The sequence below is a fragment of the Melanostigma gelatinosum genome (genome assembly GCF_949748355.1).
Source record: "Melanostigma gelatinosum genome assembly, chromosome: 2".
Taxonomy (NCBI): domain Eukaryota; kingdom Metazoa; phylum Chordata; class Actinopteri; order Perciformes; family Zoarcidae; genus Melanostigma; species Melanostigma gelatinosum.
In genome coordinates this window covers 1285673-1310947 of record NC_136635.1, presented here as the reverse complement: position 1 = coordinate 1310947, position 25275 = coordinate 1285673, and the positions used below count along the sequence as shown (strand labels likewise).

Here is a 25275-nt window from a genome sequence, read left to right as displayed (position 1 = left end):
AGGTACCAGAGTCCTAGGAAAGGATTGTGGTTCGGGTTAAAATAAGTACGTCAAATAAGTTGGCCTGTGTTTGTTACACAGCTGATGTTTGTAAAGTATGATAGTTATGTAACAAAACAAAGTGTTCCAGTTGTTTGAGTCATGAACTCGTAATGTCATTTATATATTCTATCTCTCTCCACTGGAGAAAAACTGACCTGAAATCATAATGCTATAATCTGAATGAATTTGGATTTAAAAAAAATGTAACATATGCACGCATATTTCTGATGATATCGGCTGTAAAAGGGTCTATAGCTGCCTCATGGTCTTTCTGCAGGTAGATGCCCAGTATCATCCTTTGTGGAGCACCATCTCCTACTGTAGGCAATGTTATACTGTATCTCTCTCGACCACCTCTTTCACGTGCTATGGAACGCCTCTTTATTCCTGCTCTGATGACACATCGTTTGCAACTGTATTATTCATATTTCTAATAGTTTTGTGTCCTCTAGTCTAGTACCACTACTGAAACTGCTTCACTTGTCTTTTTGTCTGCTGATTTCAGCACTTGAACAGGCAACCTTGTCAATTGGTAGTTTTAGGCGCATCGATTATGTTAATGATGATGAAATTGAAACCATACAATCGTGCACCTACTCAATCGTCTTAACGTTTACATATTTCACTCAGAGTAAACAACACATTATGTAGCTTGGCTTCGACAAAATATTGGAACGAGCTGAACAGAATAAACTGTTCAAAAGCTAATCTAAGTTTACTTCCTGCTTTGCTATAGTGCAACAGCTCTTTTTGCTCTCTGCTCTCTTTTCATTTCGATATCACTACTTTTTTAATTACACTGTTTATACGGTGGCTCTCTGCCAAAATCAACTTACCGGTAATCATATTTTTTCGTCTAAAAGATTTTTGGGAGGTTCCTTAATGATTAAAACTCATTCAACTGCCTTTAGTTCCCAAACAGCAACTTACTGGTCTTCTGACAGACCTACCTTAGACAACGTGCCTCTGAGCAAGGATAATTGCACTGGAGAAGACTCTGAACTCCATGACACTCTGCCAGTGTCTCCCGCTGGTGAGTTAGTGATTTCAATGGACAGCTGACTCTAAATGACTCCATAAATCTCCCCAGCTTCACTGAAGCTAAACCAGTGAAGAGATGTGCGGGGACTAGTATTTTTTTACCTGCTGGGATCTGGCTGCCAAACCTAAAGATAATTGCAGGAATGTACTCCCATAGGGAAACATTTACGGCATAAACTCAGCCAACTCCAGTCAAGGACATCTGACAGACAGACAAGGGTGAGCATAAGCAGCAGCCTCTGCACCACAAAGACAAAATACTACAGCCTGAAAACATGCTGACAACACAGCTCATGGATCGGTCCCCTAATTCCTCCGCCCTTCACTCCCCCATGTACCTGCCTCAGTGCTTTTGGTGTTCACTGATAAAATAGAAACGCTGGCTAATGCTGTCATTACATTCACCCTGCAGTCACTACCACATCGTCAGCCTCCACCCAAACCAAGCACATTCTGACACCAACCTAGCTGATAACAAAGACGACAAAAAGAGAAAACGTCTCTCTCCTGCCCGAGCTGATGGGCTTGATAAACAAAGTCACCAAAAGTTTTCCTCATCAGTCAACCCCCATTAATCAGCACTGCCACATTTCAAATAACTGCCAGTCAAATCCCAGCCCCGTCTCTATTCTCCCCAACATCCCTCTACTTTCCTCCATTGAGCATGGACCCACTGCATCCTCTGGTAGACCCCATCACCGCCAAAGAGCAGGCTGAACAACTGCACATCCTGTCCAAATCACCGTTTAAAAAGTATAAAAATGACAATTCTGGATTCATGTGCTGGACTATTTGTTGGCTGCAAGTAGTAACTTCCTGAAGTCTTCACTGGTTGCCAGCAATTGGTCAAAGTAAATCATTTTAAAGTTTTATAACACAAAAACTCAAATTGTGCACAACTTACAAACTTGCTCTCTAAATCCCAGCAGCAGCAGTCACTCAGGTAGCGAACCACCAAACCTCTGATGAAGTCAATGAGCAGGATGCTGGCCACCGTGAAGATCATGTCAATGATGGACAGCTTCAGCATCTCCTGGAGACACAACACACACACACACACACTGTGTGTACATTATGTCAATATACAAACATGTGCAGTTCCATACATTTTCCACCACTCAACAGACAAAAGCTGCTCAGTATTGTTTTTTGCTGTTTGTTTAAGCAGTTGGACGTCTGCACAGTCAGGACTTGCAGGAGGAGAATACATTTGAATTCTTCTTGTCAGTATAATGCATCTCAATCGGAGCCAATCGGCAATCAGTCTGACGACGATTTAGCCTCTGGGGACAACGGCTATAATTCTAGGGTTACAAAATAAGTACATGAACACATAAACGACTAAAGACAACACAAAGTAAGACAAAGACAAAAACAAAAGCAGAGGAGACAAATGCAATAGACTGATGGTATAAGAGTGAAAAACGGAGGTCCGGCAAAATGTATAGAGATGGATGCGTGTGTGTTCATCGTTTGTGTGATCCAATTAATGGTGAGTGAGAGGTCTTGAATGAGGCTGTGTGTAAGTGGTAATATAGGATGAATATATATCAACAAAAAATACACAAATACTGTATATATACACAAATATCTCCATAAATATACAAATATATACATATGAACAAAAATACAAGTAAGATAAAAGGAGCACAACAAGAGGAGGGAAGAGAAAAAAGAAGAAAACAAAGAGTATCAAATAATAAAAGAATAATAAAAACAATTAAAGTAGAAGTAAAATAAATTAATAAATAATCAAATAAAACGCAGGTCATTGTTTACAGTCTTGAAAGACTTGAAACGAGTGACTGGAGTTGGAGTTTAGACACGACATTTACGACCGGATTGTTTAACAAGAAGCCAATGAGCCATCTAATAAAAAGCAAAATCGTGGCCGGTGGCATCCCAGATTGCATTTGGCCCCCCACACGGGTTGTTTACCAGCATTAAACCAAAACCTGCTCAAATGTGATTGGTCAATACTATGTGGACTGCAAACGGAAGAAAAAACAAGAACACTTCCGATACTGAAATCTTGTTTCGTTGACTCCGCATTCAAAGATAGATATCTGTTTTTAGAGATTGCATTAAGATGAGCATGTCAGAAATGTCTTTTGGCAGTTATCTCGTAGGTACTGTACAAAGAGAATGACATATAGAGTGCTACTGCTTAATGATGTGTACATCAACAGAAGGCAGAGAAAGCCTTCATGAACTGTATTTATTTTTCTTATGTCGGATACTTTGGTCCAGACTGAAATGCTTAAAGAATGCATGGATGGATTGCCATGGAATTGTCAAAAATGCATGAATTCGGAAGAATTGTAATGACTTCCTGACATTTCCTCCACTGCCATGCTCAAAAGAATCATCAAAATTTCACTTTATCGTGTATGGTAATCAGAAGAAAGTACCTGTCCAACATAGGTCTCCCAGCATTGCTCCTGCTGAGAGCGGGTGTTCTTCTCAAACAGAGCTGTCTGGTTGTAGATGGTCCCTGAGCTGCTTGTGCTGGTGTTCCTAACGTCCAGCAGTGTGGCAATGGTTGCTATGGTGCTGTTGCGATGCTCAGAGACAGAGATCTCAGAAACCAGGGTGGAGAAGCTGTCAGGCTGAGAGATGGTGGCCAGGAAGGAGCTGGAGTCAGACCAGTTAACTGGACTCACTGGGACCTGGAAGACAAAAAAGTAGGATCCATTACCAGCTACATGCTATGTCACGCTTATATGGGCAAGTAACTATGAGATAGCTACTCAGTGGTGTCAAAGTAATAGTTCATAATAGTTAATACTTAGCATAAAGACTGCACACAGCGGAACATCCAAACACAAAGAGAAATGTAGTTCACTATCAACTGTCCAATAAAGGCAAATAGAAGTTTGCATACTAACCCCAAAAACGAATAAATAAAGAAAATATATTGTTTCTCCGTGCGTCACACTGAGGCTCCCTTTAGAGTCTGTATGAGACGCTCCGGGCTTTCAACTGATGATAACGCATCCATGTAATTATAAGCTGGTCAGAGCAACTGAAGGAGAATAAAGAGTGAGAAAGTTCATGTGTGGCTGGGAGGTGAGGTTGAATGGGTCAAACAAAGACAGGACTTCCACCCAGGAGACCGTTGTTCATGTCCTGTGTTAAAGCGTCTCCAAATGGCCTTTTTTGGAAAGCGCCCAGACATACATATGTAAAATATTAATTTTCCGTGTTATTATTATCAGATTTGAACTTGGACTAGGTAAGGCTTCATGCTGTGGTCCCATTGTGTTTTCCAGCTAATAAGTCCAGCTATAGTCATCTGCAGGCATCTGTTTGCCTAAAATATTCAGGCGGAAATAAAAACCTTCTACTTCAGTGTATTCAAACTTCTATTACTCAATGCCAGTAGTGCTTACAGTGATTCTGACTGTTGGAATAAACTTCAGAGTTATACCTTTCAAAAGACACCAAAACCATGCATGTACTCCAAATGGTTCAAGAACAGCTTTCAATTTACTTTGGGTACGCCTTGGATCGGCGTTTTAGGAAAATGTTACTGGAGTGGTAATTAAGAAATAAAATACACTAGTAAAATGCAGAAGTACAGGGAATTTATTAATATCCTTGAATCTGGTTCAATTAAAGGCAGCAGCAAAGTCTTCAATCTTGATTTAAAGGAGCTGAGGGCCTCAGCAGACCTGCAGCTTTTTAGTCAATGTTAATCCAATGAGCCGTCATCGCCATGTATACCTCCATTTGTTGACTTGTTCGTTGGCTGAGGGCCGAACATTTTAGGAGAACGCTGCATAATTTTAACTTGCTGTCACTGCACATGAAATACAGCACTCTTTTACTTGGGCAGAGTGTAGCCTGGTTCCAGTGTTTTCATTACTTGTTTGAATCCTTTCCCTTCCACAATATTAAGGGGCCTCATGTCATGAACAATGAATGACACTACAGCATGTTATGACTCTCTTTCTCTTCTCTGTAATGGGTTTTACCGCCATAGAGTAGCGTTTTTTGTGAGGGGCCGGGGAAACATTTGTTTTCAGTAGATGAACCAACAATTAGCTATCATTGCTCACCAATAGGAATTGCAAAATAGCAAAGCTGTTACTTACAGTTTTCAGGTGATTTGCCAAACTCGTTATAGATTTGGGATATGCAAGTTTCCTTCGGCATATCTGGCTTTTGGCTTTTTTGGGGGTCATCTTCGCAAATTGTGAAATTATTTCAGACACATGACTTTTGAGATGACAGCTCAGGCCATGCAACAGGATGAAGTGAAATGCAAGCAGGCTAACATGTTGTTCGGCCTGTTTGTCTCCATTTACCCCGTTTCAGTACCTGGGACAGTGCTGCACTTGTACACACACATACCTCTATACACAAATAACTATTAATAATTCATGTTGAATAATGAATAAATAATTATGTCATGGGATTTGTACATTATTATTAAATATATATATATATATATATAACAGTAAAAAAAGGCATTTTAATACTAATTTGGATGGCGATTACCATGGCAATGGTCGAAACTTCAAAGCTTTGAAGCATTGGGGTCAGTCCTAATGAGATTTATGTGAAGAAGTGACAGTTTTGACATTATGCCAGATATCTCAATGTATTGTGCTGCAGAGATCCCTACTGCCAATCAGCAAGGTGTCCTGAAATACACCTTGTTCTTTGAAAGGCGATAGTGAGTCAATATAGCGTCCAGTCTGCCCCCAGTCCAGAAAACAAAAAGTAGAGCTGCTCCGAGGGCTTGTCAATAAAATATCCATGGTCTGAGTGAGTTTTGATTGTTTATTGGATTAAATCCATATGGCAAAAAGGAGACCCTTGCCTCGTCCTTCCTGCTGCCAGGTGACTACTTCTCCAGGAGGAGAGCGTGCAGCAGCTCCAGGTGACAGGTTGAGTTGCTGCTGCTGCTGATAATTAATTATCAAAGTGAACACAGACTGTAAACACACAGATGGGCCGACGCCTCACCTGAAGATTCTAAGGCAGCATGCTAATTTGACCGTCTCTCAGAGTTTTGAGCAGTTTGGTTGAATGTTCTTGCTCTGCTGTTAGTTGGTAGTTGGCGTTCTATAACTTGTATGTACCCAGTAGAGGTGAAATGCAAAGTATGTGGTCAGGTGTAACACATTGGGAATGATGGCTATGAAAATAACAACAAAAGAATTCTATATTTTCTATACTCACAGCAGAGCTCATAATGTTGACCTTATCAAGGAGGGCAATAATTAGGCTGTAGAGATTCCCCAGGTACAAAACAAGCACTCTGTAAACACATAGACACATGACCAATGTTAGTGTGCTGTAAGGATGGGATGTACAATGTGTAATTAGTGCTGCATTCGGAAGCAGTAATGTAGTGACGGAGTACCTGGCCAGCTGGAAACGCAGCGAGGTTCGTGGGTGGTACATCTCGAGCTGAGACACCAGCTCAAAAGCAGACGGAGCAATCATGGTGATGAGAGAAACCACCACACTCACCTGAGAGAGGAAGAACATGGAGACTATATTGTATTTCCCCTTTGAGAATTAAGATTTCACCTTAAAACTGATGCTACATATATATGCAGAGAGACACTTTACTCTGCCTCTGTCTTTATCAGCAGAGATGTAAAATTAGGCTGTTTGATCCAAGCACACAACTAAATTACAGTGAACTTAACACTAACTCCCATTATTTTAAATGGAGTTACAAATATGTGAGGCAAAATTTGGGAGAGAGAATAAAATATTTTTAATATTTTGATTTGGTGGAATTCAATTAAATTAATTTTGTAGTCAAATCACAAATTAGAAAATTGCCTTAGAAGGCTTTACAATCTGTACACATAATGACATCCTCTGTCCCTGGACCCTCAATTCGGAACAGGGAAAACACCCCCAAAAAACCTTTAATGGGGAGAAAAGAGGGAGACCTTAGAGAGAGGAACAGAGGAGGATCCTCGATCACACACGTATCAAACTCAAGGCCCGCCACGTCACGTCATTTTATGTGACCCGCGAATCCGCCAGCAAAATAATAAATAAAAAAAACTTTTTTTTATTTTTTTTGGAAAAATAATTAAAAGTTAGACTTGAAAATAAAAGTATCCCCATGTTCGAAATTATGAGATAGCATGTTGTCTGTGTACCGACATTAAAACTATCACAACAGGTGGACAGGAGAGGCAACAGCCCGAAAAGAGGTTTTCCAACGATTAAAAAAGATCGACAAATAATCCCAAAATGTTCACGAAGAGAAAAATTGATGCAGAGGGAAGAAAATGTAATGAAAGATGGGAAAGCGAATACATGTTTGTGCTTCAAGGAGAAAAACGGGTCTGTCTTCTGTGTTATGAGGCAGTGTCGGTGATGAAGGATACAATTCACGTCGGCATTTTTACACCAAACATCAAACTGTCCAAGAATTAAAAGGCAGATTGCAATCACAGCAGAATATATTTACACAGCTACAGCCCAGTGCATGCTGAAGGTATGTGAGCAGAGCTCCGACTAGATACAGACTTTTACAAATGTCAGTTTGTGAAGAAACACCATCGCAGACCGAGTTCATGAACGAGCAGCAATCTAACAACACAGCTAGCTAAGAGACGAGCAGGTACTTGTGTTTGTAATGAACTGCTGATGAAAGCACAGACAACACGGATACATCATCTATCCATGTTCATCAGACCTGACTCTCAGTGAGCAGCTCTTGGATGTAGCTGCCATGCACAGGACGACGACAGGGAGGAACATTAGTGATGCAGAGAGGTGACACAAACAGCTTTGAACAAAGTTAATGTAATAACTTGTGTTTGATATTTGTCTTTGTTAGTTTCTTTAATAGTTTGATCTTTGATAGAGTCATGTGGGTTTCTTAACCCTCAATTAAAATGATTTATGTTATAATAACAGAAATGTGTTTAAATATCATTTTTCATTTATATAACTGCATGTACACTTGAATAAACAACAATCAAATGCAGAGAGTTATTTAACAATATGTTAGGAGAAGTTAGTTATACAGTCTTACAGTTACAACCGGCCCTTTGAGGGCGACCGTGATGCTGATGTGGCCCAGAGTGAAAATGAGTTTGACACCCCTGCTCTATCAGGATGTGTGTCATGTGTACAGAATGAACAACACAACATTTTTTAGCCACTGTCCTTTTTGTCCAAATGAGAGTTGATATGTTTAGCTCATACAATCACAGCACATACTGGTCCTCCCTATTCGGTATGTTTGACATCACCATAAGGAACTCGTCAGGCTTACAGTGTAAAAGCCGAATTCACCATGTAGCTTTACATTTGGCAAATTCTTAAAGACATTGATGCTGAGACCAGGCCCTCCTCCTACCAGCAGTAACTGCTAAGCAGTGAATCCATTCATAATGTTTTCCTTGCACACAAATCTAAAGAACCCAACAAGCAACCGATGAGTAGCTATCAATAAAATGACAACCATACACATCTTTATGTGCTGGTCACATTAAGCTCTAGTGTGAGAATTTGATGTTGTTCTACGGTATCATACTCTAACACAAACTAAGTCATTGCAGTATGATTGTCAATTACATATCTTTGGGGTTTTGACCTTTGTTGAGACTAAATATGCAATGATTAAACAGAATATAAATAATTGATAAATCACAAATAACAATATTTGTTAGTTGCAACGGTTCTCTAAATTTGAACTTATATGGCCATAATAAGTATATTTTAAAACATCACGTGTTTGATATTTGAAGATTAAATTAGACCAATCAGAAGTGGATTCTTTGCCATCATGGTTACAATACATGACTTGTAGACTATATCTTCATGCAGAGCTGAACACTGATCTGGAGAAGCCAAAACCTGTGGTGAAGTTTAATCTTTCTAAGTTTTAAAAAATGTACAAACAGACGGTAAGTGTTTGTTCTTCATTTCAGCCCGAATAGGCTGAAGAGCACTACCTTCTAAATAGGATGCAAAGTCTTCATGTTTTCTTCAAGGTGACCTTTAATTTACATAATCTTGTGTTTAAAGTGATTGGAGAAATTATCTCAAAAATTATCCTTTTGTTTAAACTGTTCTTCAGTCATGAACACAGGTAAGAAAACATAAGACTTAGAAATTGGATCATCAGAATCTTCTTCTCACGTGCTGATCTGACGAACTGATCATATAATTATGACTGGTAGAACAGCAGCCTCTCTGAAGGGAATGAAATGATGAGCTGTACTGAATCAGTCTCGGTTCTCCACTGTCATTGATTCTTTGGAACAGTATTGTATGTTGAATAATCTAATCAAACTAATGATGTCTGTACCTCATTCTTCTCCCAAAGCGTCAGCTCCAGCTTCTCCTGCTCTAGCTTCTGAGAACGGTCCACCACAAAGTAGATGATGTAGATGCTGCCAGCCAGAGACAGCAGCACCAGGATGTTGGCTAAGATACGCAGGCTGATCAGAACTGCCCTGAAGAAACACACAAATACAGAGAAATACATGGATTGGTGGAAGTTTTATCTCCCAAAGTTCAGTTTTAAAACTGTGTACTTCTCTCTCTGTCTTTCTGTCTGTCCGCCTGTCTCTATGTCTGTCTGTTTGTAGGTCTGCCCATCTGTCTGTCTGCCTCTACCTATGCCTCTGCCTATGTGTAAAATATGATATCTGCGCAAAATATATGCGTTTCCTGCTCGTCGTCTCTACCTGTGTGCACGTCTCAGAACGCGCAGCTTGGGGCCAAACGAATTTGGCCCAAAAGAGGCGGGTCTATGAAGCAGTTTAGCAGTGATTAAAGATATAAATGAGTGACATACAATTTAGCCAATCAGCATCGTCAAATAGATTCAGTGTGGGGCCAAGCTGCGCGTTCTCGTGCTCTACAGGCGAGCGCGAGCACTACTCCAAGACCCGTTTGAGAGGAGAACTTTGGCGGAGATTCTGCAGGCCAAAGAGCTGATCCCAGATCAGCCTGACCTCACAATCAGACAGCAGACTCGCGGGAAAGGGAAGCAGTGCATGCGAAGCTTCTATACTAGCTGTACACCAGACAGGTTTGGCTAGCTGGGTGACGTCATACGAATAACTTATTTCGCTTTTTAAAACAACGGGGACAGATCCAGCACGGACAGTTAGGGAGTGAGGGATGAGGAGGTAAGGAAACATGAGAACACCAGGACACACATGGAGAACTCTGTCAAGTTACATATGAGGCAAAGTGAACATCTTTTCTTCTACATAGTTGTCCTCAGTCTCATCTGCTTAACTTGGTCATGGAGGCATCAACATTTAATTGAAATGGTAAATTAACAGTGAATACTCATCATAGCTTATATCTATATATATATATATCTATATATATATATATATAGATATATATATATATCTATATATATATTATACTGAATTGCCTGTGAGGGTGACACAAATAAGATGTCCTTACATGTTTGTCAAAGTGTTGCTCTGCTTCCAGCCTGCAGCGCTGCTTCCAGCACAGCTTGTTTCAAGGAGAGCTTTTATCCAATCAGATTCAGCCCCTATGTCTCTATGTAAGGAGAGAGGCCTGATGCCCGCTAGAGAGCCTTTGCAGTAAGTAAATGGGGACGTTATTGTTGATTGTCATAGTGTTCAACCAATCAGAGCTTTAGTTTGACATGTTGGGCGTATTCTTTGACGTGCCAGTGGCACCGAGGTAGCCTGCTAAGTACGTCAGCATTAACGTGTGCCGTGATTGGTCAGTGGGCGAGCGCGTGACTAATGTAAAATTTAAAGAAGCTGGCAGAAGTTAGTTGGAGTAGTAAGAATTCAGATTGAAAGATATGGAAGAAATTATAACATTTTTAGGGTTTTGCTTGGTGTAATTTATTTTATTTTTTTACCTGGCTTTGTTCAGCCAGGCTTTGTTCAATGGCTGACTCAGCCAGGAAAAGGATTTGTATGAACAGTGTTCCTGGCTGACAGCGTTGCACATTTTATGGCTGGGAATGTGTTTCATTTTAACTGAGCATCTTGGTGTTTGGAGCTATGCTACGCTAACCTGAGGATGCCATAGCACGGCAGGACACTACGGTGCTTTTGAAAACTTTTGGAGAAACAGATCCACTCGGGTCGCAGGGAAACGGATCTCCACAACCGCGGTCCACCCGGGGGCGGTCCCCAACTGGGGAGGCTCGACTGTCACTGACATCCATGAATCGAGAAGGCTTCTTACTGGAACTGAAACGATGTACTGAACAACCGTGGTTTTAAACTTTGTCAACAAAGGAAGGAGGATGGACTTTGTCTTTAAGTGAACAGCATTCGCCAACTCGGACAGCGAGAAACCTGGGTGTGACCCTGGATGACCAACTGTCATTCTCAGCAAACATTGCATCGGTTACACGCTCCTGCAGATTCCTGCTCTACAACATCAGGAGGATACGCCCCTTCCTCACTGATGAGACGGTGCAGGTGCTAATCCAGGCTCTTGTTATCTCTCGCCTGGACTACTGCAACTCACTACTTGCCGGAGCCCCGGTGTCGGCCATCAGACCTCTGGAGCTTGTCCAGAAAGCTGCAGCTCGCCTGGTGTTCAATCGCCCCAAGTTCTCCCACACAACTTCCCTTCTCCGTTCTCTACACTGGCTACCTGTAAGAGCTCGCATCCAGTTTAAGACTCTGGTGATAGCCTACAGGGCAGTGAAAGGAACAGCTTCTTCCTATCTCAAGGCCATGGTCAAGCCCTACACCCCCACCCGACCACTTTGCTCTGCTGCCTCGGGGCGATCGGTTGTCCCGTCGGTCAGAGGTCCCTACGGCCAATCGACCCGGTTGCGGCTGTTTTCTGTCCTAGCCCCACAGTGGTGGAATTAACTCCCCACTGACGTCAGGACAGCGGAGTCGCTGCCCATCTTTCGGCGCAGGCTGAAAACTCACCTCTTCAACAAGGCCTACCCTTAGCCTTCTACTTAGCACTTACTTAGCATATATTGTATTCATACTAGCTTATTGCACTTATTGTATTCATATTAGTTTGTGGCACTTATTGCATTCGTTTGTTTCTGCACTGTAAGTTTGCTCTGGTTTATGCTCTTAGACGCTTGTTTGAAGAAAGGAGATGCACTTATGACTTCTGGTGACTCGTTGTTCTCTCGAAAACTGATGTTGAATACACTTATTGTAAGTCGCTTTGGATAACAGCATCTGCTAATTGACTGTAATGTAATGTAATGTAATGTAAATCCATGATCTTCTTTACAGCTGGTTTTGGTGAAGTAAGAGACCAAAGCATATTTGGAAATCACCTCCGCTAACTGTATTTCATTGAGTAATCCGACCTCGGTGTATTTTTTCACGGCCAGATTTAGTGATTTGGGGCTCCCGGCAAAAGCTGTCCTGCTTTACTTTTCACCCTCTCTCTAACTTGGAATGTTGCTATCGGCAATGCTAAAATAAGTTCTCAAAACCCTTTTTCTGAAATAAAGTTTAAAACTATTAATACTAGACATTCAGATGTTTACTTGAAGAGAAGATAGAGAGCCCAATGTGCGTAAATATACTTAACTCTGTTCAAGGTGGTTATTCAATTATAATATGATGCTGGATCCTTTCATGAATAATAATGCATCATATTTGAATTGTTATATGTTATGAATCAAATCTAAATCTGCAATGTAACCAGTAACATTTCTCTGTCAAGTAAATGTACTTGTGCAATGTTTTCCTCTCAAGTAGAAGTACATAGTAAGTAGTATACAGATGAGTTGCATATTTTTTGAAGAGATTTGGGAGCTTTCTTTAAGTTATTTCAGGCTACAAAGAGTTGTTGGGGTCTCACCATATGGCTTCAAAATGTGCTGTGGACAAAGAAAATCAGGCCTTAACTTTTTCAAGCAAAGGTCTCATCCTGATTTGTAGTTGATAAGAGCAAAGGGATTTCACACTCGGGTGTGAATTCCCCCCCCCCCCAAATAACCATGGTAACCGCGGCAATCTCATTGGCCGAAGGCCAAGAGACCCCAGGACCCCTGTGGTTCGACCACTGTTCTATAAAACTATCTGCTTCCCCCAACTCAAAGCTTTTTCCCGTCGACCTCCGTCGAACAGGGAGCACACCATGCTCTCTTCGCTCGGACACCCCCCGTCCAGGCCACAGAAGAACCAACTTTCCCCGCCAGCGCAACGCTGGCCACGAGGAAACAACGGCCCTCAAACCCTCAAACCCTGTCAGGTCACGAGCCGTTTTGCTGGACGAAACGACAGTGTTCCACTTTGAGTACGGCTCCACTCAGCCCGCGAAACGAATCCGCATCAGCGATCCGTTCTCTGCTTTTTGTTTCTTTTTATTTTGTACACAAACCGGCACAGAGGAGCCCGACGAAGCCTCGCTCCTCTCGTGACCGAGGATTCCCGGCAAGACGCGACCACGTCGTCTCAGCCGAAGTTAAACTGTCCTCCCTGCAGCGAGTACAGATCGGACCTGCGTTTGCTCCAGAGCCACGCCAACGGACCGAAGCCGCACCAGCAAAAGCCGTGCGACACACAGCGCCCGCTACCAGCCGCGCTGCAAGCAGCCGCCCCCCCCCCCCCTAAATCTCGAAGAAAAAGGACAATTTGCCACGAACACTTCCACGTTGCAACGAAGCATCTACAAGTAAGGTTCTTGGCATTTGGGCATAGCTTAGCTTAAATTAACTTAAGTTTAATTCAGGCCATTCATTTATATGTTGATATTCCCGTGTTTTTGTGTATTTAAGTTACTGTCGCGTGATATCGAGATATTGCGCAATCATTACGGAACAGAGAAGTTCCGCTGTATGTGTGTATCAACTATGACTGTTTGCTTGGGATTTATTTGATTTCTTTTCATTCATTGTCTTCCACTCCGGGTGGAAGTTCTCTTTTCATTAACTTGACTCGGTGAGTGAGCTGAGGTGCGTGGTTTATCACGGCATAAGTTACCGGCAGTTCAAAGACGACAGCGGTATATTTATGCATGATAGAACCAGCAACCAGGCTCCCTACCACATCGCACGCCGAAGCGTGATTCACTTCGAGTTCTCGTCCCTTTTTCTCTTTCCTCCTCTCACGTAACACACACAGCTCCTAGCTCTACACCTGAGAAACCCCGTTGAAACGATCGCCTCACACACGTGCTGCCCAGGCACACGTGATTACATACAGCAGCCTAACTGCCATTTTGTCCGAAGTCACTCGACTCCGCCATCTTTGTAGTTTTTAGCTGTAGTTCTTAAGGCCCCTCCCCTTTTGGCCAGCGTCACTCGACGCTGCCATCTTTGTAGTCTAGCTGTAGCTGTAAGACTCCCTCCTTTTCACCCACAGACCCACACACACACACACACACACACAGACATACACTCTCATCCATTTTATTCATTCTTTAGTTTAGGCATATAAAATTGTATGATAACGTTTGTTGGTTGCAATATTAATTGATTTGATCATTTATTATTTTGATTCAATAAACTCTGTTATACTTTCAGGAGAAGTCGTCTGTGATTACTTGTGCATATGTATTTGATAAGACTGTATGTAGTAGCCTGTGCTCGAACTTAAAACCTTCACTGTCACTGAATGTATAGTCATACGCAGACTATTGACATTATGAGTGACTACTAATTATGAGACTTAGTTTTATCGTTTGGTTATTGGTCCCTGTTCGCAGGGTGGTGCCCCGTTTTTATTAATAATCATTAATAATTGTTACATACATCAATAATTCTATTGATGTCAAGAATTCAGTTTCTTAAATGCTGATAACCCAAACACGCTCCTTTAGATCCCAACATAATGGTGCCCCGTGTGAGGCTACGTTATTCCAGTTTTGTTACAGTATATATGCACATTAATCCATAATTAATTTTGAATAATTAATTTTCCAAAAAATATTTTTTTTCGAAATTTTTTTTTTTTTTTTCTTTTGAATGATCCAAATCCCTGAAACTTATTTCCCAAAATAGGTAGGCTTTGATCTTCAAAATCTTGTCTTATTGTAATTAAATTTTTGATTTTAAATTTTGATTTTTAATCTTAATCTTTAATTCCCTTCTCGAAATTTTATTTCGTTTCCAGGTTTAATTATTTGTTTCATTTCTTAAAACTAACAGCCAGCTGTGTAGTAGATTTGATCGTTTATTTGTAATACCTTGCTTGCTTTCTTAAATCCCTCAAAGAAGTTACACACAGCTGTCACAGGCCCAAAGTGCTAAACCACATTAGCATTTTTGCACCTCTGGCTGCAAAGCAGTAGTTATACCTCAGAGCAGCAACAGTAGAAACGTAAGTCACAGAGCTAGACATTTCACTGTGCGCCTGCATGAACCGTAACACTAACAGTAATAAACATCTAACAGTAGAAATCCTAAGTTACAGAACTAGACATTTCACTGAGAACCGTAAACACTAACAGTTTCCGTTCTAACACTAGGGAATTAACAACTACTGGGAGTCGTGCTCATTAGAGAGAATGAGCAACGAGAAATCCCCCATTCCTGGAGCTGTAGCTCCAGAAGACACCGCATTACGAGATGCGGTGGCTGATGTCCTCGGACTCACAGCAAAGGAAAGAGAGTACTTTGCAAAATACACTGCTGTCCTATGCGACGAGCAATTAGAGCAGCTGGTGGCTTATGTAAATAACCCAGCAGGTAACAGAGAGCGCCTGATTCAGGACGTAATCGGCGAAATACTGCTCATCTATAATCAGAAAATGCAGCTGCAAGCTGCCCGAACCCGGGCACAGAGCGACGAGCAGCAACGCGAGATCTGGACACTCCGAACAGAGGTTCAGGAGTTGTCACGTGACTGTAGAGCCCTACAGTCAGAAAATAGTAGCCTGCGCAGTGACCTCAGAGAGGTCAACCTAGAACTCTCTAAAGCATCAGAGAGTGATGACAAACTGAAAGCGCTTCAAGGTGTTCCAGCAACCCCGGTAGGTACTGCTACCCCCTACCGAGCCTTTCAGCCCAGTCATTTCTTGGTCTCGGCTCCTTCATTCCCCGAGACCCGAACCACCTTGCATTTCTTGAAAGCGACATCCCCAACCAGGAGGAGAGAGGACCAACACCAGGTCCTAGTCGGCCCAGGTGGCTTCAAAACCACCTCAGGCGAACGCAATCCTCCACGCAGTCCACGCGCGCGACAAGAACTGACCCCATCCCCCTCAGGGAGGGAGGATGATAGTCGTTACCACCATCGCGAGTATGGAGACTCAGACGACTCGGACGGCCCAGGCCCCATCAACCTTGGAGGCCTGCGTACTCGACAGATTGAGTCTCTGGCGAAAGACGTAGAGCGCTTCAACCCCGATAATCACGACTCGAGCATCGATGACTACCTAAGGGAGATCGATCGCTGCCTCCTCGACCTATCGCGCCCCTCATCGCGCGAAAAGCTAAAGCTAGTGTGGAAAACCACTGCGCGAAGCGTCCACGCTTTCATTGAAACGCTCCAGCCGAGCATCCGCGACTGCTATTCATCCCTTTGTCACGCCCTTAGGGAGGAGTACTCCCTGTACACCGACCCAGCTTCTGCCACCCTCGGCGCCTTTGCCATTTCCCAGGAAAGGCTAGAGTCTCCGAGAGACTACTTCAGCCGCTTGAGATCTGCGTACTTCCAAGGACGTAACGCCCCAGGTCTAGAAGACCATGCCCTCAAGTCGCTATTCTTGCACAATCTCCACGACGACGTGAGATACGATGTTACTATGCACTGCAGAACGAGTAACCTCACCATGCCAGAGATTAGGAAATACGCGCAACTTGCATGGGAGACACGCGGACGGCCGACAAATCGGTACGAAGACACCGCCATAGTCTTAGGCATCCAACAGTCGAGCGACTCCGACCTAGCGTCGGAAGACGACGAGAGGACTTGGCCTAGCGAGCCCTGGTCACCCCCGAGGAACAAACGACCCTGGCGGTCGAAAGACCAACGGAACCAGGGGGGTGAAAGACGCCCTCAAGGGCAACACATCAGGTAACGCTGACTCGCAGCCCACCTGACTAAGCCAAGTGACCTTTCCCCCTGCTGCCAAGTCGACGTGGTAGGGGGGGGGAAGAGAACTCAGCACACTTCCGGAAACGACCACTCCCAATTTCGCACCTCGTTCTTCAACCTTCTTGGGCGACCTTGTTCGCAAAGGCAATGCCCGTTATGTATATATCTATACATATTCTTCAGTCTTACTGGGGGGTCATAACACTCTTGCTCTACCCGACTCCGGGTCAGAAACGAGCCTCATGTGTTCCCCCAACCTTTTCGCATACACCTCTAGGGTGCCACAACCTTAGAGGCCCTTTCGAGCACCCTAGCTCGTAAGATCTTTCGCCAACTAAGCCTTCTTCTCCTGCTCTGTCAGCATGAGCCACCTCCAGCTTGTTCAACGAAGCCACCGCCTTCTTTCAGCCGAGTCATCGCCCGGGCCTGTCAAGTCGCCAGTGCCGTAGGTAACTGAACTTGACCTGTGCGCCGGACCTGTCTCCATCTCTCATTAGGAGGGTGGGGGGAGGGAGATATCACCAGCCCGTCATGACACACTCCAGAGTGAAACTGTTCGCGACGTTTCCCTGAGTGCTGACGGTAACGTGGGGATATCCGCCCTCGCCACTTGAACAGCGCGAGGGGGGTGGGATCTCTGACAACAGAAACTTAGAGAGATGCACTTCACAGGAAGTACACTCTAATCTCGCCAGTGCCGAAACCAACCGGCAGAATGGCAGCTTACTATTGACTACTAACGTTTAACTGCATGCTCCAACTCACCCTGTAGACATGCACTAACCGCTAACACAGCCAACTTCAACCAGAACAGTTGCATGACCTGACAAACCATTGTGACTGTAAACTGATGCTCCACTCTCATAGAGAACCCTTTGCATGCTTTATAGACTCTACCAGAAGTAACCAAAGAGGACATAACCTCTGCCGTAGCAGTCAGATTTAATCCAGGACCTCATCCGAGAAGGCTCAGCTGTCAACAGCTGGAGCAGCGAGAGACCAGCCTAGCTAGTCACACTAGCCGTGCTAAGAAATCTGTAAATCTGCTACCACTACTGTTATGCAACCCTCACAGGTACCTCTGGCCTATAGTCTTGGCAACGCAACTCCAATATCGATAGATTCTAAAACTTAGACACAGGACTCGCTCTAAATCTACCGATCAGAGAGAGATAGACGCACATATCATGTACTAATAGATCCAGAAGCGACAGACAAACTGGATTCCCTCCTATTCATAACACCACATAGCCAACCTACGACTGCTCCGCCGACGGACTCCAGTCCTGTCTAGGAGTTGAACCAGTAACCACTGTTTGCCCCTCACCTGCTTCTTGTCTTTCTATTCTTTCCTTCTCTCTCTTTGTGTTTTGTTTTGTTTTATTTGGGTTGTTACTTTCTTTGACACTGTGCCACAATGCTAGATTATCACAACATCATAATAGCGATTGAATTATTTGGGAATAATGTTTTGCTCACCTATGATTTGAATTGTGTATGATAGGAGATGTAGGTAGAAGTAGTTAAAGTCATCTGCCCAGATGCCACCTTAGTTATCTGCCCAGATGCCAATGAACTCTGAACTTGAACACCATGAACTTGACCACTATGAACCTTGAACTCTATGAACAATGAACACTGCCTGTTTTAACCACTGCTTTTGGTCTCAGGAACACTTGGACTGTCTCACCTCTTCAGGTTTCCCCACCACATGGATGCACATGCCAGCCCTTGGTTTGCTCTAACGACCGAAGCCAACACCTCGCTCTTCAGAACAAAGGGGGGATGTTGGGGTCTCACCATATGGCTTCAAAATGTGCTGTGGACAAAGAAAATCAGGCCTTAACTTTTTCAAGCAAAGGTCTCATCCTGATTTGTAGTTGATAAGAGCAAAGGGATTTCACACTCGGGTGTGAATCCCCCCCCCCCAAATAACCATGGTAACCGCGGCAATCTCATTGGCCGAAGGCCAAGAGACCCCAGGACCCCTGTGGTTCGACCACTGTTCTATAAAACTATCTGCTTCCCCCAACTCACAGCTTTTTCCCGTCGACCTCCGTCGAACAGGGAGCACACCACGCTCTCTTCGCTCGGACACCCCCCGTCCAGGCCACAGAAGAACCAACTTTCCCCGCCAGCGCAACGCTGGCCACGAGGAAACAACGGCCCTCAAACCCTCAAACCCTGTCAGGTCACGAGCCGTTTTGCTGGACGAAACGACAGTGTTCCACTTTGAGTACGGCTCCACTCAGCCCGCGAAACGAATCCGCATCAGCGATCCGTTCTCTGCTTTTTGTTTCTTTTTATTTTGTACACAAACCGGCACAGAGGAGCCCGACGAAGCCTCGCTCCTCTCGTGACCGAGGATTCCCGGCAAGACGCGACCACGTCGTCTCAGCCGAAGTTAAACTGTCCTCCCTGCAGCGAGTACAGATCGGACCTGCGTTTGCTCCAGAGCCACGCCAACGGACCGAAGCCGCACCAGCAAAAGCCGTGCGACACACAGCGCCCGCTACCAGCCGCGCTGCAAGCAGCCGCCCCCCCCCCCCCCTAAATCTCGAAGAAAAAGGACAATTTGCCACGAACACTTCCACGTTGCAACGAAGCATCTACAAGTAAGGTTCTTGGCATTTGGGCATATCTTAGCTTAAATTAACTTAAGTTTAATTCAGGCCATTCATTTATATGTTGATATTCCCGTGTTTTTGTGTATTTAAGTTACTGTCGCGTGATATCGAGATATTGCGCAATCATTACGGAACAGAGAAGTTCCGCTGTATGTGTGTATCAACTATGACTGTTTGCTTGGGATTTATTTGATTTCTTTTCATTCATTGTCTTCCACTCCGGGTGGAAGTTCTCTTTTCATTAACTCGACTCGGTGAGTGAGCTGAGGTGCGTGGTTTATCACGGCATAAGTTACCGGCAGTTCAAAGACGACAGCGGTATATTTATGCATGATAGAACCAGCAACCAGGCTCCCTACCACATCGCACGCCGAAGCGTGATTCACTTCGAGTTCTCGCTCCTTTTTCTCTTTCCTCCTCTCACGTAACACACACAGCTCCTAGCTCTACACCTGAGAAACCCCGTTGAAACGATCGCCTCACACACGTGCTGCCCAGGCACACGTGATTACATACAGCAGCCTAACTGCCATTTTGTCCGAAGTCACTCGACTCCGCCATCTTTGTAGTTTTTAGCTGTAGTTCTTAAGGCCCCTCCCCTTTTGGCCAGCGTCACTCGACGCTGCCATCTTTGTAGTCTAGCTGTAGCTGTAAGACTCCCTCCTTTTCACCCACAGACCCACACACACACACACACACACACAGACATACACTCTCATCCATTTTATTCATTCTTTAGTTTAGGCATATAAAATTGTATGATAACGTTTGTTGGTTGCAATATTAATTGATTTGATCATTTATTATTTTGATTCAATAAACTCTGTTATACTTTCAGGAGAAGTCGTCTGTGATTACTTGTGCATATGTATTTGATAAGACTGTATGTAGTAGCCTGTGCTCGAACTTAAAACCTTCACTGTCACTGAATGTATAGTCATACGCAGACTATTGACATTATGAGTGACTACTAATTATGAGACTTAGTTTTATCGTTTGGTTATTGGTCCCTGTTCGCAGGGTGGTGCCCCGTTTTTATTAATAATCATTAATAATTGTTACATACATCAATAATTCTATTGATGTCAAGAATTCAGTTTCTTAAATGCTGATAACCCAAACACGCTCCTTTAGATCCCAACAGAGTTATAATAGCACAATTCAATATTTTTCATTTCTAAACATCACAATTAATCTAAAGCTGCTGGACCAGGTTGCTATTTTTCCTAACAGTAAAGTCTGTCCCTGCTGTTTTTTCTTTGAACCAGAATGTATTGGTTGTTGTTTCTGACTGTGCATAGCCAAGACATGGGTGTGTGTGATGGAACTATCTCATGGCAGGTGTGTTGCTGAGGACCAGAGAAAGCTCAGTGCGAAGTTGTTTGTATGAGCGATTCTCCAGAAAGCTGCAAGTAGCAACACCACAGGACAACCATTAATAAGCTCGTTCTGCACAAGCATGTTTTCAATGGCCACTGCACTAGTAACGAAAGTTACGAATGTAACTACGGTTCTATGAATCCTGGATGACCGCCAGAGGCAGTGCTTCACACTGGATATCTTCCGTCTCGCGCATGCGCAGGTCGAATATTTATATCAACAAAGTAACGTGTGACCTCGGATGACCCCCGTCGTCTATAAGTTCCGGTGTCATCCTGAGCTCAGTCCTATGGAATCTTCTCGCGAGTTCATGGGATTCCGAGTGACCAAGAACTCTGGCGGTCATCCAGGAGTCATAGAACCGTAGTTACATTCGTAACTTTCGTTCTATTTCATCCTTACTGACCGCCAGAGGCAGTGCTTCACACTGGATGACTTATACCAAAAGAGTCACGAGGAAGCACAGTAACTACCTCTTATAGCTCCGGCAGAGAAAATTGGCCAAAGAACCCTCCCCAGTGGGTGAGGGTTGGCAACGTTAACTCTGTAGTGTTTGGTGAATATGCTCGGTGATGCCCATGAGGCCGCCGCACATATATCCTCCACAGGCACACCACTCAGGCTTGCCCTTGGTGTGGAGACACTCTTGGTAGTGACCCTTCACCCCGGATGGCCGAGCGCAGCCGCTCGCCTTGTATGTATAGGCAATGGCCTCCACTATCCAGTGGGACAGGTGCTGTTTTTTTTTTCTTTTTAAAAAAAGGAGCACAGCCCTTCTTAGGCTCACCACAACTGACTATGCAGGCGGTGGCTTCCACATAAGCTCTGAGGGCCCACACTGGGCACAGCAGCCTTGACCTCTCCTCTCCCAATGGGGGGGGGGTCAACTTTGCCAGCTAGATAGGCCGGTTTATATGTGAACGTATCCACCCCCTTGGGAGAAACACTGCCTAAGGCCAGAAAGTGACACCCAAGCCATCTGAGTTTCACCTCAGACATGATTCTTCCACTGATAGGGCATGCAGTTCGCCCCCACATTGAGCTGAATTGACGGCAAGGAGAAAACCGTCTTGCCGATAGCCATCTCGGCTCCGCCTGTGCCAGGGGTTCAAAAGGAGACAAGCATAAGGTGTCCAGTACCAAGGGTAGGTCCCATGCCGGGGAGACCGGCCGTTATCCAGGAGGGACTGTAGAAACTCAGTACAGTAGGCAGATCTGGTGCCCCATTGATAGTTCATGGGAAATCACAGCAGAGGTGCTGTCCACCGGACAAGCACATGCTTTCCCTTCAAACATGGAAGGAAGTGCTCGAGCGCTAGCTCTAGAACCTGGACCTGTGGTCTTTCAGCAGACAACTGCCTCCAGGCTGTCCTGTTCTGTCACACTGCACCCCGCCTTGAGAGGCAGGTATCTGTTGTGACAATCTCCTGGTGGACACTGTTCGCCAGATATGCACTCCCTCCATGGGGATAGTGAATAGGCACTGTTTCGACAATATTATTGCCCTGTATCTGTGCCACTTGGCATCCAAGTGAAGGCTGTTCAGCCATCCGCAAACCCAAGGGAACGACAGTTGAGACAGCTGTCAGTTTACCCAATAGTCGGAGAAAAGGATCTAGGGCAACCGTCTGCCCCCTCGGAAGAGGGAGAGGTTGTGGGGGTTGTTGGCCACATGCTGGGGCGACAGACAGGCCCTCATAGGGCCACACTAATGAAGGTTATGCTCTGAGAAGGGCTCAGGTAGCTCCTCGCCATGTTCACCTTGAGGCCCACCGGGCCACGTGAGAGAAGGCGAGCAGTGTCCTGTGGTGCCTGAAGCCGGGATGGCGCCTAGGTCAGCCAGTCGTCTAAGTACGGCAGTATGTTCACACCCTGCGATTGCAGGGGGAAAGGACAGCAGTAACACACTGTGAACACCCATGGGGAGATGGGAGAGTCCGAATGGAAGCACCCAGGACTGAAAGTTGTGGTGATGCACCATGGGAACATGGGAATAGGTGTCGATAGACATGAACCACTCTCCCTTGGAAATCCGCTGCTGGGAGAAAGAACCCCGACAGCCGGCCTGGAGACATCTCCTGGCACCCCTGCCGGGGGGACGGGGACGTAAGTAGGGTTGTATAGGTAGCGGTCCGGCCTCTCAGCAGGACCCGAGGCCTGTTGCGGCTACTAGGGTAAGCTGGAGGCTGAGAAAACGGCCTTGTGGGGCCAAAGTGGGACCCCTAGGTCTGGGGGTGCAGGCATGTCCCTGCAAAGACCAGAGAACTGCTGCCTGGTCTGGCTAGCTCTAACAGTCCGCTGAAGCGCCTGTAGTGCAGCTGACTCGAACAGCTCACCAGGTTCCACTGGGACAGTACGGAGGGTCCTCCTACATGTCTCAGATAGGGGTGACTGCGGCAGCCAAACCTGGCGGCGAGTCCGAACCAGGGTGGACATCATACATCCACGTTCCCTCGATATGAGCGCAAACGCCTGCAATGAAGCATCATTGAGCGGAAGCATCGAAGTAGCCCGCTGCAGAGAATCTGCGAGGGAAAGTATGAGGTGGGAGAGGGAGTTGTCGATACGGTGCACAGCGCTGCTGTGTCATAAGCCCTGGATAGCAGGTCATCTTTGACCCGACATTGGGTCGAGGGCACCTGGCATCGGGCCTCAGAGTCTCCTCAGGGGAAACTGATGGACGCAATAGTCGTCTAACTGGCTGGCTGGCATACGTGCAAGGCCAGATTTGCCACCTCCTGCATGGTCTGATGTAAGGCGGGAGAGAGCCCTGGTGTCTCCACCATGCATGCAACTCCCTCAGATATTCCTCGGAGGGAGGAACAGAAAAGGTGGTGAGGGCGGGAAGGCGCCTGAAGAAGGCACTCACAGGTGGATGTTCCAGCTGCTGTGTATGCCAGGCGTGCAAGCGCCATACAAATGACCAGGGTAGGTTGGGCTGGATTCAGCTGCCCTGACAGGGGGAGGTAGACCTCACGCATCAGGTGTTCCACTTTGGCCAGCCTAGCAGACCTTACTGCTCAAGGCGTGATGCCGCAGGTCCTGCCTGGGTTCTCCGAGAGGCCCTGCCTCAGAAGCTCGAGGCTAGGGCAAGAGGTCAGGGCCGTCCTCAGGCTGAAGAGGAGCTATACAGGTCCTACAGCCGGGAGAGTTTAACATGGCCACGATTCTGGTGGAACCCTTGTCCCACTAGTTGATGCGGAATTCCAAATCAGTCTGAGCGGGAGCGCTCTGCTGAATGTTGAGAGAACAGGCAGGGGGCAGTCAGTGGCGAGTGATCCTTCGGACACTCTTCACTTGGCCAGCCGCTGCAGATATTGGTGTCCCACCAGTTAGCTTGAGCGAGAGCACTCTGCCACTGTGGAAACAGGCCAGGCAAAGTCCTTATAGTGCGAGGGGAGCGAGGACACTCTCTTCACTAAGATAGTTGCTGCAGATATTAGTGTCCCACCAGTTAGCTTGAGCGAGAGCACTCTGCCACTGTGGAAACAGTTCAGGCAAAGCCCTTATAGTGAGAGGGGAGCGAGGACACTCTCTTCACTAAGATAGTTGCTGCAGATATTAGTGTCCCACCAGTTAGCTTGAGCGAGAGCACTCTGCTACTGTGAAAAACGGACAAAAAAGAACACAGTCTTTACAGTGAGAGGGGAGCGAGGACACTCTCTTCACTAAGATAGCTGCTGCAGATATTGGTGTCCCACCAGTTAGCTTGAGCGAGAGCACTCTGCCACTGTGGAAACAGGTCAGGAAAACAGTCCTCATAGTGAGGGGGAGCGAGGACACTCTCTTCACTAGGATAGTTGCTGCAGATATTGGTGCCCCACCAGTTAGCTTGAGCGAGAGCACTCTGCTACTGTGAAAACGGACAAAAAAGAACACAGTCCTTACAGTGAGAGGGGAGCGAGGACACTCTCTTCACTTGGACAGTTGCTGTAACTCTTGGTGTGCTACCAGTTAGCCTGAGCGAGGGCACTCTGCTAACTGATATCCGCTACTGATATGGCCATAATGTTTACAACAATCAATGGACACAATCAGAGTATTAGCTTAGTCTAGTTAGCCGGAGCGAAACACTCTGCTAACTGATATGGCGTAATGTTTACAGCAATCAATGGACACAATCCAGCATTAACTTAGTCTCGACAGCCGCAATGCGTAAAAACATCAATGGGCACAACCTCAATGTTGATTTAGTATAACTAGCATTCACCGAG

General features: G+C 45.2%; 1 protein-coding gene across 1 annotated transcript in view; it reads right to left on the bottom strand.

Annotated features, from left to right (window-relative positions):
* The window catches only part of tmc3 (transmembrane channel like 3), a gene marked incomplete at both ends in the record, with an annotated part of 152212 nt that overhangs the window by 85473 nt on the left and 41464 nt on the right, over positions 1 to 25275 (bottom strand). The window contains 5 exons of the mRNA XM_079286597.1: positions 1988 to 2116; positions 3495 to 3752; positions 6274 to 6352; positions 6458 to 6567; positions 9383 to 9530. Coding sequence (XP_079142723.1) covers positions 1988 to 2116; positions 3495 to 3752; positions 6274 to 6352; positions 6458 to 6567; positions 9383 to 9530 — 724 coding nt within the window. The remainder of the gene's footprint in view (positions 1 to 1987; positions 2117 to 3494; positions 3753 to 6273; positions 6353 to 6457; positions 6568 to 9382; positions 9531 to 25275) is intronic.